The sequence below is a fragment of the Eumetopias jubatus genome, unplaced genomic scaffold (assembly GCF_037043125.1).
Source record: "Eumetopias jubatus isolate StellerSeaLion01/CBP00866 unplaced genomic scaffold, mEumJub1_p1.0 scaffold_9, whole genome shotgun sequence".
NCBI classification, from domain to species: domain Eukaryota; kingdom Metazoa; phylum Chordata; class Mammalia; order Carnivora; family Otariidae; genus Eumetopias; species Eumetopias jubatus.
This window is the reverse complement of record NW_028274815.1, coordinates 127,184,567-127,200,167: the sequence shown is the minus strand read 5'-3', so window position 1 is coordinate 127,200,167 and position 15,601 is coordinate 127,184,567. Positions and strand designations below refer to the sequence as shown.

The 15,601-nt window shown below is 48.1% G+C and overlaps 1 protein-coding gene across 2 annotated transcripts in view; it reads right to left on the bottom strand.

Moving 5' to 3' along the window:
* EYA2 (EYA transcriptional coactivator and phosphatase 2) overlaps positions 1-15,601 on the bottom strand; it is a 180,961-nt gene that overhangs the window by 43,601 nt on the left and 121,759 nt on the right. For both annotated transcript variants that reach the window (XM_028122012.2, XM_028122013.2), the window contains exon 9: positions 5,554-5,643. In XM_028122012.2, coding sequence (XP_027977813.1) covers positions 5,554-5,643 — 90 coding nt within the window. The remainder of the gene's footprint in view (positions 1-5,553; positions 5,644-15,601) is intronic.

Genomic DNA, 15,601 nt, shown 5'->3' with positions numbered 1-15,601 from the left:
CGGACGGATGGATGGAAAAAAGGCTAAGCAGATGGTAATGATGGGCTGGAAATACAGGCAGATGGAGGGAGAGAGGGATCAAAGAATGGAAGGAAGGAAAATGGAAAAATGGAAGGGAGGGAGAGAAAAGGAAAGAACAGATGGACGAGGTTCTGTGGAGGGGGAGAGAGAGAGGTGGGGGGGGAGAGAGAGAGAACACACAAGCTGAGGCAGAGGCAGGGGAAAGAGGGAAGCCCGGCAAAAGTGAGGCCAGTACTTCCTCTAATGCGGATCCGCCATGCTGGTTTCACCCTGCAGCCATGCTGACTGGCATCTCCTGCCCTGCAGCCTGAGCCTGGAAGTCAAAGCCTCTCTTAGCTGTGTTCCCCCAGAGCCTCCGCTCAGCTGGGATGGAGGCGCAGGGCTAGGTCCAGCATCAGCTTTGACCGTGACTCCTACAGCCCTTTAGGAAGTGACAGCTCGGGAGACTCCCCACGAAAGGGCTTTCAGGGTGAGCGCAGTTCCGTGAGCCCTGAGGATGGTCGCCCAGGTCTTAAGCCATAGGCGCATGAGTTTCAGTTGAGCCCGTGCCCTGCCCTGCGACCCAGCCAACATTTTGAACGAGGGGTCCCCTGCCCCAGCTTCTAAGCGGCTCCTGCACAAAGGCGAGGTGGCCCGGAGCAGGGAGCCGGTTGGCGGTATTTATGCCCAAGCTCCAGCAGCTGGACTCATGACCTTGCCATATCTCTGTGTTGCGTGCCCTGCTTTTGAACCATTGTGAAATCAGGAGGTGGGCAAGCTAGTTGTATTTTTCTAGCTCATAGTAAAATAAACGTCTAACGATTTAAATGAAACAGTTTGCCCTGGTACCATGGAGCCCCCTGCCCAGCCCCCAGGCACATGCCGCACCCCTGGTGGAGAGGCCCAGTTGTTGGGCATGTGCAAGCGGGCCAGGCTACGTGCGGGCAGCTTTCATCTCTCCCCCAACATCATTACACCCTGGAAGCTTGGGGCTTTTCTTCTACCTGTTGAGCAGATGAGGGAACTGAGGCTAAAGGAGGGGGAGACACTTGCCCCGGGCACACAGCCAGGCATGGGTGGAGCCAGGACTCCAAGGCAGATGGAACGGATTAGAAGGTGCTTGCCCTAAGCTCAGGACAGGTGTCCTGGAGAGCCGGAGATAAGCTGAACTTGGCACCTACCCTGTCTCTGGACTCTTCCCCTTGAGTGCTTTCACATGGGAGGCTGGGTGCCTGACTTGACAGAACTCAGATACCTGCTTCCACCCTTGCCCTCTTTGGTCTGTTCACTGAAGGAGCCTCGGAACCTAAGTCAGCTGGTGCTCTCCTGCTTAAAACCCTCCAATGGCTTCCTGTCACCCTGAGGAGATTATCCCAAGCCTTCGGATGGCCCAGAGCCCCATGTGACCTGCACCCAGCTCCCACTCCCACTGCCCACCACAATCCTCCCTGCTCCTGGGCCAGCCTCCCTGTTTCCGGAACCTGCCAACGTGGACCATGCCTCAGGGCCTCTGCCCTGCTCTTCTGTCCGGCACACTCCCTGCCCGGATACCCACATGGCCCGCTCCCTCACCTCGTTCAGGTGTCTGCTCCAACATGGCACAAGCCTTACCTGGTTGTGTCAAGTGAAGGAACAGCCTCATGACCATCTCCTCCCTGACTCTGCTCGTCTCTCTTTGGGGCACTTTATCTGACATTATATATTCAGTTGTTTATGATCTGCTTCCCCAGCCAGAAGGTCAGTGCTCTGAGGGCGGGGATCTTGCTGTGTATCATCTGCCACTGAATCTGCACCATTTAGCAGAGGGCCTGGCAGACGCTAAGTTCTCCCTAAATCGCTGCTGCGTGCCCGAGCTAACTCCCTTACTTACAGATGGCACTGCACGCTCAGAGCGGAGAGGGGTCTTCTGACTTTGGCCTCTAAGACCCCACCATCCATGCAGGGGCTGGCCTCGCTGGCCTCGGGAGGCTGCCCCCTGGATTTGGACAAGGGCTCCCTGCACCAGCAAGCTGACGGTTTTTCCTTGTGTGAGTCTTAACTTCTCCCTTGTGCACCACGGTTTCAGTTCTGCTGAGGTGCCCTGGGGGCTTCTGGCACCGGGGACATTTTTGAAAAACATTTAGGGAATAAAACCAAACTGGCTTCCCTGAGTAGCTCCAGCTGGGAATTAAATCCTTCGCCAGGAGGCGTGATTCCCACTTCGGGGCCAATGAGGAACAGCACAGGCGGCGAGACTAAAGACATTGCCTTGAAACACACATCAGTCCAGTGAAATGCCTGGCTCTGAGCCTCAGGTTCAACCCACGTCGATAAAGCGCCCACTGTGTGTCTGGCGTTTTTACCATGTGGGACTTCAAACTCTTACCTCTGCCCGTCGATTCGGTATCTTTCCCGGGTGTCGCAGACACCTCAAACCCCACGTGCCCTCGACAGAAGGATGGGTTTCCCCACGCATTCCCACGTCTGCCTTGTCTGCCCATCTCGGAGGATGGCACTGTCGCCCTGGTCAGGCCAAGCCACCCCGACCCCCGCCTCCTCTCTCTCCTTTGTGCCCCCATCCAACCCACCAGGAGCCCTCTGGCTTTACTGCCATCCCGAAGCCTATATCCTACCACCTTGATGCAACCCAGCTTTCTTCTCTTGCTTGGACAACTGCAATAATCTCTTTGCTGGTCTCCCAGCCTCCACCCTTCGCCTCCTATTGCCCGTTCTCCACACAGCAGCCAGAGCAGTCGTTTTAAAACATAAACTAGATCACGCAGCTTTTCCTGTTTAATGCTCCCTGGCCCCACGGCTGTCCACAGCACTTAGAATAAACTCTGATGTCCCTGACCCGTGTCTGGCTCACACCTCCCTCTCCAGACTCATTTATCTCAGTCGCCCCTGTGCTTTCACTCATTCACTACAGTCACTGTGGCCTTCACACACTTCCCACCGCAGGGCCTTTGCATGTGCTGGTCCCACCTCTCTAGATCTCCACCTGGCTGGCTGCTGTCATCATTCAAGCCTTGGCTCAAGCGTCACCTCCTCGAGAGGCCTCCCCTGACTCCTTCGAGAATGCTGACCCACCCCCCCCAAGCCTACCCCCTCTCTCCCACCACTCACTAGCACATCTCATTGTTTTATTTTCTTCATGACCTTTTCATTAAATTAACTTTCTCATTTATGGATTTGTTTAGCTGTTTACTGCTGAGGCCCGGGGGATTGAGGGTGACACAGCTGGGGTTCCTGCCCTCATGGAGCCAACATTTTAAGGAGGAGATCTTGAGAGACTAAATCTACCCTGGACTTTTCAACCACAAGAGCCAATAATTTCCTTTCATTTGCTAAAGCCAGTCAGGCTTTGTCATTTGCAATCAGCTGACTCTTTATTACATTAGGCTCCATAAACACTTGCTGAATTCAACTGCCATGTTTGTTTTGTTCGTTAGTTCTCTCCCTCCCTCCCCCCTCTTTTTCCCCAAGACACGAGAGGTCATTGTAAAGTGGGCCTGCACGTTGCATCTGGCTGAAGGGACAGTCCTGGGCTTGATGCTCACAGAGCAACACACCACGCCAATGTTCTCCTTTGTCATCAATGAGTTTCTACATAGATCCTCTCTTCGATTCCTCAAAAAGTTGAAACTAGAGCTACCCTACGACCCAGCAATTGCACTACTGGGTATTTACCGCAAAGATACAAATGTAGTGATCCAAAGGGACACCTGTACCTCAATGTTTATAGCAGCAATGTCCACAATAGCCAAACTGTGAAAGGAGCCGAGATGTCCATCGAAGATGAATGGATAAAGAGGATGTGGTGTGTATATACAACGGAATACTACTCAGCCATCAAAAAAACGAAATCTTGCCATTTGCAACAACATGGATGGAACTAGAGGGTATTATGCTAAGCGAAATAAGTCAACCAGAGAAAGACAATTATCATATGTTCTCACTCATATGTGGAATTTGAGAAACAAGACAGAGGATCATAGGGGAAGGGAGGGAAAAATTTAAAACATGATGAAATCACAGAGAAAGACAAACCATAAGAGACTCAATCATAAGAAACAAACTGAGGGTTGCTGGAAGGGAGGGGGGATGGGGTAACTCGGTGATGGGCATTAAGGAGGGCATGTGATGTAATGAGCACTGGTTATAAGACTGAAGAATCACTGAACTCTACCCCTGAAACTAATAATACCCTGTCTGTTAATTAACTGAATTTAAGATGTTGGGCAGAGAACATCCATTCCACTTCACAGATAGGAAGGCTGAGGCCCAAATGGCTTGCCTAGGCTGGACAGAACACAAGACTGATCATTTCAGCAAGGGTTTCCTCCTCTGGAATTTTAGGACCACAGACCAGAAAGGAAAACCTGTAGCCCTTCCTGATGATACATACCAGTCATGCTCTGGGCCAACCAGGCCAGATCAGAATTCAGAGCCTTCATATTTCTACTTCACAGGCTAGTCCCAGGGATTTTTGATTCCAGGAAAAAATATTCCTGCTAAGATAATCAGGACTGTTCTTTCATACACAGTATAATTTTAGATTACCTTCATTTTTCAATCTGGTAAACCAAAAATGCAAATGCAGTTCACAAAGCCATTAGATCCCCACATTAATCCTCTTATCAGCCAAAAAACCTTCTCACCTTGGAGAAAGCTGCTTGCTCTTTCATCAGAGGTTAAATCATGCATTGTATTTCCTTCCCTGCTTTGGCTACCAGGGAGCTCAAGAGAGATTAACTCTGAACTTCACTGCAGTAGTTGGCCTGAGCTAGATTTTCCTGGTACAGTGCCTTACCCTTATTTGTTAACTTAGCTTTCTATTCCTTTGCCTTGCTTTAATAGTTCAATTTTAAATATGTTTTCCATTTGAAATTCTTCTCAAATCTTTCTGCCACAGGCTGGGTATAAACAAAGGAGTTAAATTGATTTCTGACGTTGTTCCCCTCCCCCCCCCATCTCTTTTGCCACTTGCCTCAGGGCACAGGAGCAGATACTAAATAAGCACCAGTCCCTCGGCTTGCTCTCTGTCTTCGTAAAACATGTTTTCAGGGGAATGTAAATTGTTTTTAAAAGCTTCCATCCTGGCCCACTGCTAATTATTACTGACCCAGGAGGATCTGTACTAATTTGCCTTAATAAACTTATTAAATAGTAAATTTCAGGAGGAAGAGACGACACAGCCTTTATTGGATTAGCGAAACTGCCAGAGCAGAGAGAAGCCCGTTGGTCGCCTGGGGAAGCTGGGGAGATCAGCTGGCCAAGTGTGTTTTCAATAAACTGTCTGTTGCTGGCCATGGTTTTGTGCCTTCTTGGGGGTTGTCAGCAAAAATTTCTAGCCTCCAAAGGAAAAAGGAAAACCACAAAAGAGAAAAGGCAGCTCAGAGCGGAGAGGGGTCTTCTGAATTTAGCCCCTAAAACCCCACCATCCATGCAGGGGCCGGCCTCGCTGGCCTCGGGAGGCTGCCCCCTGGATTTGGACAAGGGCTCTTCCCCCGAACCCGACGCAGGTCATTTAGCGTGGGGACTACGACACAGAACGGGCCGGCAATGCCAAACCTCCAGGTCGTTGAAGAACAGATGCGTATCTGCAAGGTTGAAGATCATTTCTTCCATCATCAGGCCGATGCGCACCGACGTTGTGGTGTCCTGGTAGAAAGAAGGGACAGAGTCACCTGCCAGCAGGGCCTCTCTCCCATACACTCCCCGCCCCCCCGACTGAAAGGCAGTCACAGACATTCCTGATGGACTCCCATGCGGTCTAGGCTGTGTCTCCGCGTGGGGTCAGGGTGATGATGCTGGATGGCTTCCGAGATTTCACTCCTAGGTGCCCCTGGTTTCTCCTTGCCCTCTTTAGTACTGCAATCTCCCCCATATGCCCCTGCAACTGCCACTGTGCTCAGCGTTGCCAGATCCGGGAATGGCGGCAAGAAAGGAGGGCCCCTCCCAGCCTTTCCGCTTCCAGGGAAGCCTGCAATACTAAAGGGAAGCAGCAGAGACTGGGTAAAACCCACCGGCAGAGCGGGCACGTTGGTTCTCTCTTTACTACAGTCTCTCTGTGGAAGCTGTCGTACTCCTCCCGTACATGCAACATCACTGTTTTCTCACAAGAGTTTTAATTATAAAAGCAAGCACACAAACAAAACCCCATTAGGGTCCCTCCATACCCCGGAAAACTAGGCTGCCACTAAAAAAGTAAAGTCATGTGAGAGTTACTGACATGAAACTAGCACCAAGATATGAAGTGACAAAAGCAAGATCCACCACAGTAGAACGTGTGAAACCCAACTGCGCAAAGGGTCCCTTTTCTCTCCCTCTCTCCCATACACATGCTGCGGTGGGCATCCCGTAGGAGGACGATCCGCACCAGGACTTGGCACATACAGCCACGGGCCCAATCTGGCCTGCTGCCTGTTTGTGTGTGGCTCATGAGCTAGGAACGACTTTATACATTTTTTTTTTTTTTAAGAGAGAGAGAGCCCCCATGCCTGTGTGCGAGTGGGGGGAGGGGCAGAGGGAGAATCTTTTTTTTTTTTTTAAAGATTTTACTTATTTATTTGACAGAAAGAGACACAGTGAGAGAGGGAACACAAGCAGGGGGAGTGGGAGAGGGAGAAGCAGGCCTCTCGTGGAGCAGGGAGTCCGATGTGGGGCTCGATCCCAGGACCCTGGGATCATGACCTGAGCTGAAGGCAGATGCTCAACTGAGCCACCCAGGCGCCCCGGGAGAGAGAATCTTTAACAGGCTCCACACCCAGCATGGAGCTCAACGTGGGACTTGATCCCATGACCCCTGAGGTCATGACCTGAGGTGAAATCAAGAGTCAGACACTCAACTGACTGAGCCACCCAGGCACCCCGACTTTTTACATTTTTAAACAGTGTATTGTCTATGGTTGCTTTTGCACTTTGAAGGCAGAGGTCAGCATGAGCCACAGAGATCCTGTGTCCTGCAAAGCCTAAAATATTTACTATCTGGCCCTTAGCAGCAAAAGTCTGCCAACCCCTGATATATACACTCCCTGTTGAACTCAGATGTGACCATGTGACTTGCACTGGGTAATGATATGTAAACAGAAGTTATGTTTCATTTCTGGTCCAGAGCTTTAAGAGCAAGTGGTTGGTCATGCTCTCTCTTCCCACTTCACGAGACTAAATGTTCCAGAGAAAAGATAATGTGGGTCAGAGCTGTGACAGATCAGAGGGGCATGTACCATAAAAGAGAAGTAGATGACATTTGGGGAAATGTTTGTTACTGCAGCATAACCTCACCTAACCTAACTAATACACACGAAAAATACTTGGTACAATGGTTCTCAATTCTGGCTGCACACTATAATGACTGGGGGCATGTTAAAAATCCTGATGTTCAGGCTCTCCCCCAGGCCAATAAAATCAGAATTTCTGAGGATGGGGTCCAGGCATCAGGAATTTTGAAATCTCTCCACCCACCCAGTTTCAATGTGGTTAAGAACCACTGGTCTAAAAGGATATACAACACTTAGTAATATTCCAGGTTAATAGCCATTAAATGCTTTCTCTGTGCCACTGTACAAATTAACTTTACTTAATTCATTTAATTCCCACAAAGACTTATGAGTTGAGCATTATTATTTTCCCATTTTACAGATGAGAAAACTGAGACTGAAAATGGTTAGGTAACTTGCTCAAGGCCCTGCAGCTGGTGAGTGCTGGGATTTGAACCCAGGTCATGTGGCCCCAGAGCAGCACCGCTTGTGTGGAGGCCTTGGAGGGGCTGGAGTGGCAGGAGGCATGAAGGGGACCTGCTTGAATTTTTCACCGACAGGCTGTCTTACTTCTAATATAAAAATAAATAATTAACAACATAAACCCTTTTTGACCCTGAAAAAAAAAAATGTAGCTGGTGATCTCAGCTTCACACACACAACTGTGAAGAATCAAGCCCAGGAACACAGCCATTAGGTGAAACACCTCATTAGGACCCCGAAAGCCAAAGCTTAGCACTCTGGGTCCTGGCTGGAAGGCGGCAGAGTAGAATACTCAGTGAAAAATGAAGAAAAAATGAGGAAAGCAAACGTTTCAGGGCCAAGCTGGGAATTGGTGTGTGACCTGGGAAAGGGTTTTGGGGGGTGTTTCCACACATTACTCACCCCCAAACCATTTCACCCCTGCATGATTGCACGTTATTTCTTGGCGAGGCCGTGCACCTAACGACAGATGAGCAGCCCTCTGCGTGCTAGACAAGAGCAAGAAGCTGCCGTCCACGCTCATCCGCTGAAAGGATTTATGTACAAAAATGTCAACTCCCAGGCCAGCGCATAAAACAGGAAAAGCACTTATTGTATATGGAATGGCCTGTCTGTGAAAAGTATTTTGTGTAGCTAGAAGAAGACAAATACTCAATATTGATACAGCTGAAATGACGTCTTATCCGTACTGGCAGGATGTGGGGAGGGAGTCTGCATGTGTGTGATGGGGGCCAGGCAGGGGAAGAGGGCTACATTCTCATCTTCTAGTTTGGGAAGCCAGGGAGCATGCCTAAAATGGAAAAAAAAAAATCAAGAAATAATAACATAATCAGGTTACTTAGAAATTTGGAGGTAAGTACCAAAAGAATCAGCAAGGGTTGAAAGTTGTTGCCTGTGGGCAGAAAGAAAGGGTTTGTGTGGGGTCCACTGGGGACTGCTGTTTCTCTTAACACTTTCTCTTGTAGAACTATATGAGCTTTAAAGTATATGCATGTATTTCCTGGATTAAAAGAAAGCTAAATTAAAAATAAAAGGGAACATACTGAGTAATTCCACTTCCCATTATCTACTCTAGAGAAAAACCCATGCAGATGAACAAGGGCCATGTAATAAGATGTTCATTACAGAACTGTTTGTAAATACCAAAGATTGAACAGTTTAGCTGTCCAGCCAAAGGTTACTAGAGAAATAAAATGTAGTATATTTGTTTGGTGGAAAACCAAATTCAGTTGAAAGAAATGAAGCACATCTCCACGTATTAATATGGACATATAAAAAATATTGAGTGAAATTAAGAGTTTTCTGAAAGTTCTATACTGCATGTTATTGGCATTTACTAGAAACACATACCATGTCACCAAATAGTTTCCATAGGCACTTACATATTTATAAATTTCTGGAAGGATATACCTAGAGTAAGAACAGTAATTACTTCTGGAAGGCAGAGAGGAGGGGACAGGAATTAGAGGTGAAGATGAAAGTGAACTTTAGCACGAGCTAGACTATTATTTTTTTTTAAAGATTTTATTTATTTCACAGAAAGATAGAGCCAGAGAGCACAAGGGGAGGGAACAGGAGAGGCAGAGGGAGAAGCAGGCTCCGCACTGAGCAGGGAGCCCGATGTGGGGCTCGATCCCAGGCCCCTGGGGTCATGACCTGAGCCGAAGGCAGACGCTGAACCATCTGAGCCCCCCAGGCGCCCCCAAGCTAGAATATTCTAAAATGTTTTGAAAGAGAAGAGATTCACATACTTACCATATAATTAAAAATTAAAACAAAATTTTGAGGTGCCTGTCTGGCTCAGTTGGTGGAGTGTGAGACTCTCGATCTCTGGGTTGTATGCTGGAGCCCCACGTTGGGTGTAAAGATTACTTGAAAATAAAATCTTCTTAAAAAATTTCAAACAAAAATTGAAAGACGCTCAGATGCTTCTGAGGAGAACCTTTAGAATACCCATCTACTCTTTGAGAATTCTCATTGTTTCAGGTTTTCCTAAAATCTGCCTGCATGCTGGGTGGAGATTGTTCTGAACTCCACAAGTGGGACCTCTTTTCAAGGAATTTGATAAAAACTAGCTCTAACAGGTGGAAAAGTCTAGAATAACCCAACTGTCCCAGGAGTTAATTAACAGAGTGTGACCCTGAGCCAGACCACTTTATCCAAGTAGAAAATGTTTTTCCATGGGCGCCTGGGTGGCTCAGTTGGTTAAGCGACTGCCTTCGGCTCAGGTCATGATCCTGGAGTCCCGGGATCGAGTCCCGCATCGGGCTCCCTGCTCAGCAGTGAGTCTGCTTCTCCCTCGGAACCCTCCCCCCTCTCATGCTCTCTCTCTCTCTCTCATTCTCTCTCAAATAAATAAATAAAATCTTAAAAAAAAAGTTTTTCCAGGATTGCAAAGACTGAGAAACTAAGAAAAAAAAAAAAAAAACGACACACACACACACACACGAGTGGGGACTGAGCAGTAATTAATGTGAAACCCATCCCGAGTGAGGGCAAGACGAAAGCCACCAGTTTTGTCTCGTGCTGCATGCCGAATCCATTCCTAACATACTCCACGTTTGCACCACCTTGGTCTGTTGGCTTTAGTCACTCCGTGCAGCTCGGAGGGGGATCCTTTTCTGATCCCTAGCACGTCTCCCTGTCAAATAAAGCCTAACATAGGGAAGCCTTCACGCCATGTTCTTCGGCTAAAAACAGACCACTAACCCATTCAAACCCACTCTGACCCCTCTACCACCCGAGGTTGTGGTGAGGTTTATGCAGCAGGCACTCCACAAGCACTGGTCATTATCAAAATCTCCCAGGCCACGTCCTCAAACACTTACCCAAAGAACCTGCGTCTGTAAACCCAGCAGGAACACCCCCAAACCAGGTGCTACTTTACGAAAACCACCTCTTAATCACAACATACTCTTTGGATTAAAAAAATACCAGCTTGTTTAAGTTCATTTCCTAAATAAGCAACAGCAGACACAGATTGTTTTTAACAAATGATCAATTTAAACCAGAAGGGAGAATGGAGAAAAGGGATCTTTTTCCCCCCAAAACAAGCTTCAATTTGTAACTTGTCCATCAAAGGACCGTGCTGGGGGCGGGTGGGGTTGGGAGGACGGAAGGTCATCTCTGTTTGACTTGAGAGTTTGAGGGTGGTTCTCTCCCAGAGAGGGGACAAACCAAAGGCACTGCAGATTTTTTCAACGTGTTCTAACGATCCCCGAAATTGGCATGGCCAGCTGGGCTGTGCGTGCGCTCATTCAGGAGGCGGATGCGGAGGCTCCAAGCTTTGGCACCCTGCCTCGGCGAATGCTGTGGACCGGGAGGCAGCTCGGCAATCTAATTATTATGCATTCTTGGTGAAGTTCTCTAACAAGAGGAGGATGGGGGGACTTTCTCCACATGGGCTGCTCTAAGATCTGCCCTGTGGATCAGTAATTCAGTTGTCTGGTGACGCACGGTTGTATCTCCTGGATTGACGGGATAGGGTAAGAGCATGAAAACGAAAGTCTTTCCTCAGAGGAAGTTAATCTGATGTCAAACAAACTCGAATGAAGAAAACGGCAAACGGATTCTTGGAGGTTTCCAGTTCTGAACACAAACGTTACTCGGGTTAATTAAGACGATGGGCTGTTTAATACCAAATCTCCATTGTGCCCAAATTGACAAGCTCCCCATTTTAAGCCATATTCTTGGAGGTCTACTTCCCAACCCCCATTGGTTAGGAGGTAACATTTTCATTTCAAAAGGAGTCCAAGTTTTTACCAAACGGTTGTTTAAATGAGTAACTCTACCTGTCCACTATCGAAATTCCTTCCCTGAGCTTACCCTGTTTTCTGTTTTTAAGCATGTAGCGCGCTTTGGTTGTAGATGGTTTCAATGCATGTTTCATTCAAAGAAGTGAGATTCACACACTATTTATTCAACATCACAACAACTCTTTGAACAAAAGGAAGGCACGTCCTAATTTTATCCTGAAACCTTAGGTGACTATGGGCCTTTGGGTTCTTTCACAGCTGGTTGAGTAATAAGATTAATAGCTAATTTTTGAGTGCTTTGGAGTAGAGGTTAAGAGAGTGGGCTCTCAGCCAGACTGCTTACGACCAAGGCCAGTTCCACCTCTTACCAGCTAGATGACCTTGTACAAGTTACTTAACTTCCGCATGCCTCAGTTTGTCATCTGTAAAATGGGGTTACTTACCACACAGGGTTGTTGTAAAGATCAGATGGCTTTTTCAAAGTGCTGGTTATAATAGCGTAAGTGAAAGTTTACTTTAACGGCCAGCATTACAAAGGAAAAAAAAAGGGAAGAAATACAAGAGAATCTGTGGCCTGCTGTCTGTTTTTGTAAATAAAGTTTTATTGGAACACAGCAAGGCCCATTTGTTCTTAATGTTTATGGCTGCTTTTGCGCCACAATGGCAGAGTTGATAGTCACCACAGAGCCTATAGCCTAAGTCTAAAGTGTTTATTATCCCTTTATTTTTAAACAAAAAAAGATTTATTTATTTATTTATTTGAGATAGAGGGTGAGAGCATGAGCAGGGGGCAGGGGCGGAGAGGGGCAGAGGGAGAAGCAGGCTCTCCACTGAGCAGGGAACCCAATGTGGGGCTCAATCCCAGGACCCTGGGATCTCTACCTGAGCCAAAGGCAGACGCTCAACTGACTGAGCCATCCAGGCGCCCCTTATTATCCCTTTATAGAAAAAGTTTGCCAATCCCTAGAATAGATGACAAATACCAGAGTATGTCATATACAGTAATGGTGAACTTCTATTTCAGTTGGAGTGTGTGCTTGTGTGTATTTGAGACAGAGGGAGGGTTGGGGTGGGGAGGGATGGGTCATGGTATAAAATGCATTTCTTCCTGAGGCAGCTTTGGGACTAGAACTCAGGTCTGATCTGACACCAGATTCCACAATCCTCTGGTTATGTCATGATGCCTGTTTTAGCTTCTTTGCTCTGAGGCAATGTCCGCCTTCCCTGATTCAGCTGTGTGACTGGAAAGAAGTGTGACGTCTCCCCTGGACTATCCAGATGGACCGGGCCCAGTATCTGGTGGTCTCCATATAAGCTGAGCCATTCAGTTGGTTTCCTGTGGGGTCCCTGCTGTGAAGATTTGGAGGCTGTCCAGAAAGGGTTAACTGGGCAGGCCTGGGTTGCTCGAACCCTGTGCATTCTTAAGCAGGTCAGTCTTCAAGACTGGTCCTTGGCTCCTGGTAGATGAGCCTTGGGCCACGCGATGCTAGTTGATCAGATGGTTTCTGCTAACAGTGGGATTATGGAGAGCGCCTGTTTTTGTTCTGGGGGGCTGGAGTCTGAGTAGCTGAGGTGCTGTGTGCCTATAGCATGGACCCCAATAAGATCCTGGACCCCAGGGCTCAGGTGAGCTCCACTGGTTGGCCACACCTGACATGTGTTGTCACATCAGTGCCAGCAGAATTTAGAGGAACATCTGTGCTCTACTGGGAGAGGATTCTGGAAGCTGGTGCCTACTTTCTCCCGGATCTTATTCCACGTGCCTTTTCCCTTTGCTGATTTTAACCTGCGTCCTTTCACTGTAATAAACTCTGTGAACATAATAGCTCTTCTGAGTCCTGTGGGTCCTGCCAGCAGCTCATCAAGCCTGAGGGTGGTCTTGAGGGCCCCTGACACGGGGTCTTTATTAGACACTTTGAAAAAACACCAACTGGTGAGAAAAAGGGGCAGCGGCCTGATATTGTGGAGCTACCTAATCTCTCTGGGAACGAACTTTCAAGTCTGTAAATAAGCAGTTAGTAATTTTTAGTAAAACTAATACCCGTTATCGGCTTCCCAGGATGATTTCATAACCCAGGCCTGGCCAGAACCATAGTGACTGGTTCCCGGATGGCCATGTGGCCAGTGGGAGCCCCTGAGAATTGGCGCTAGGATATTAGCTGTAACCGGTGGGAAAGTGGCAGCTTCTGACCCCCTGCCATGGCTGAGCCGTGGCTGGAGGCCGTAGAACCCCCGCCGGAGAATGCTGGCAGCCGCCTCTGTCACCACATGGGCGGAGCCTCCCTCACAAGGCACACGGCTTCATACACAATTATTTGGGGACAGGATCCCACTGTTCCTGAAGTCTCCTTCTGGACATGTTGATCATTAAGAGCGGATACATTTTCCTTTTTTGGCTTAAACTAATGTGTGTTGAGTTTTTGTCACTATTTATAACCTAAAATTTTTGACTCTGCTTTGCCATCTCCCCGTGTCTGTGCAAAACCGATGTTTCCAACATTGCCAGTGTCCAGTGGGCAAGCTCAAGTGCTTCTACACATCTTAACAACGACCAAGTTTTGCCAGGCGGCACTTTAGAAAGACTGTCTTGTCTTCTGATGGCACCTCTTAACAGCCTCTCCCCAAGGTGATATAAGCCAAGATCCGGGTTATTATCTGGTCTGAGAGCACCAATCTCTCTTTCACACAAGCACAGTCTAATGAGGCAACTGGCTTCCTGCAAATGACCACCACAAACTGCTTCCACCTTTGAGGGTGTGCTTGCAAGTGGCCACAGGCAAGCAGTTCCATGAAGCAAAAATCACTGAGAGCATCAATCATGGAGTTAGTGGGACCCGAGTTCAAATCCTGGGGGCTGCCATTCCCCAAGGACCTGACCTTGGATGGGATGTTCATACTTCCCGGGCCTCAGTTTCCTCATCTGAATACAATCAGTGGATCCCTCCAAGGAATCCTGGAGGATAATGCATGTGTGATGACCTGCTCCTGGTGTTAGGTATTATTAGCAAAAAGCGGCAGGGTCCAGAATCTTCCATTAGAAAACTTTCCCTGCTTGGAAATTCCCATGCAATAGTTTAACCTGGTATTTTCCAAACCACAGCCACACTCATTACACCTTTGCAAGTTCTGTCCCACCGCAGGGCAACTGGGCTAACTTAACATTTTCCTTTAATTCAGCTACCTGTCCCTGCTTTTTTAACTTAAACGCATGCAGTTGAGAAACAAGCTTGTTATCACGACATAAATGGCAATCTTTTCCACTCACTGTACCTGGAAGGTAAGCATGAAGGTAAGCAGAGGTGTTAGGTCCCCAGGGCCGCCTTTTTCAGCTGCTGGAGTCCACCTACATGCCCAGTGCCTCCGCCTTCAACTTCTTCCTTCTGTCCTCCCAGCTCTTACCGAGCGCTCCGATCTCCTGCCTCCCTCTTGTGAGGACCCTTGTGATTATAATGGGGCCACTTAATCACATCTACCATAGAAGATAACAGTCACAGGTCCTGGGGACTGGACGTGGACATCTTTCAGAGGCCACTGGTCTGCCTTCCACATTAGGCAAGGACGAAATTACAAAATGCTGCTCTTCTGGGCACATCATCTCCCGTACCAGGTTTTAAGGCAGTGGTTCTCAGCAGAGGTGGCCCATCCTCCTAGAGGGTAGTCTGGTGGTTTTGGTGGTCCTAATAATTGGCTGCGGGGGGGGTAGTGGTACTTAGGAGTGTGTGATAGGAAATATATATTTGGTTTTTGTCCCCTTTCCTGGCACAGAGTTCCTAAAACCCTGGAATTTCCTAAGTGATGAAAGCACTAAGAGTGAACCAGGTGTCTCGTTATTCAGAATAAGGCTTTTTGGACCACAGTGAGTTTATGTTAATGAGGTGACTTTTGAAAAGCCCCTAAAGGGATGCCTGGGTGGCTCAGTTGGTTAAAGGTCTGCCTTCGGCTCAGGTCATGATCCTGGGGTCCTGGGATCAAGCCCTGCATCGGGCTCCCTGCTCAGCGGGGAGCCTGCATCTCCCTCTCCTGATGCCCCTGCTTGTGATCTCTCTCTGTCAAATAAATAAACAAACAAACAAATAAATAAACTTAAAAAAAAAGTCCCTAAAGATGGGGGCTGGCTGCCAG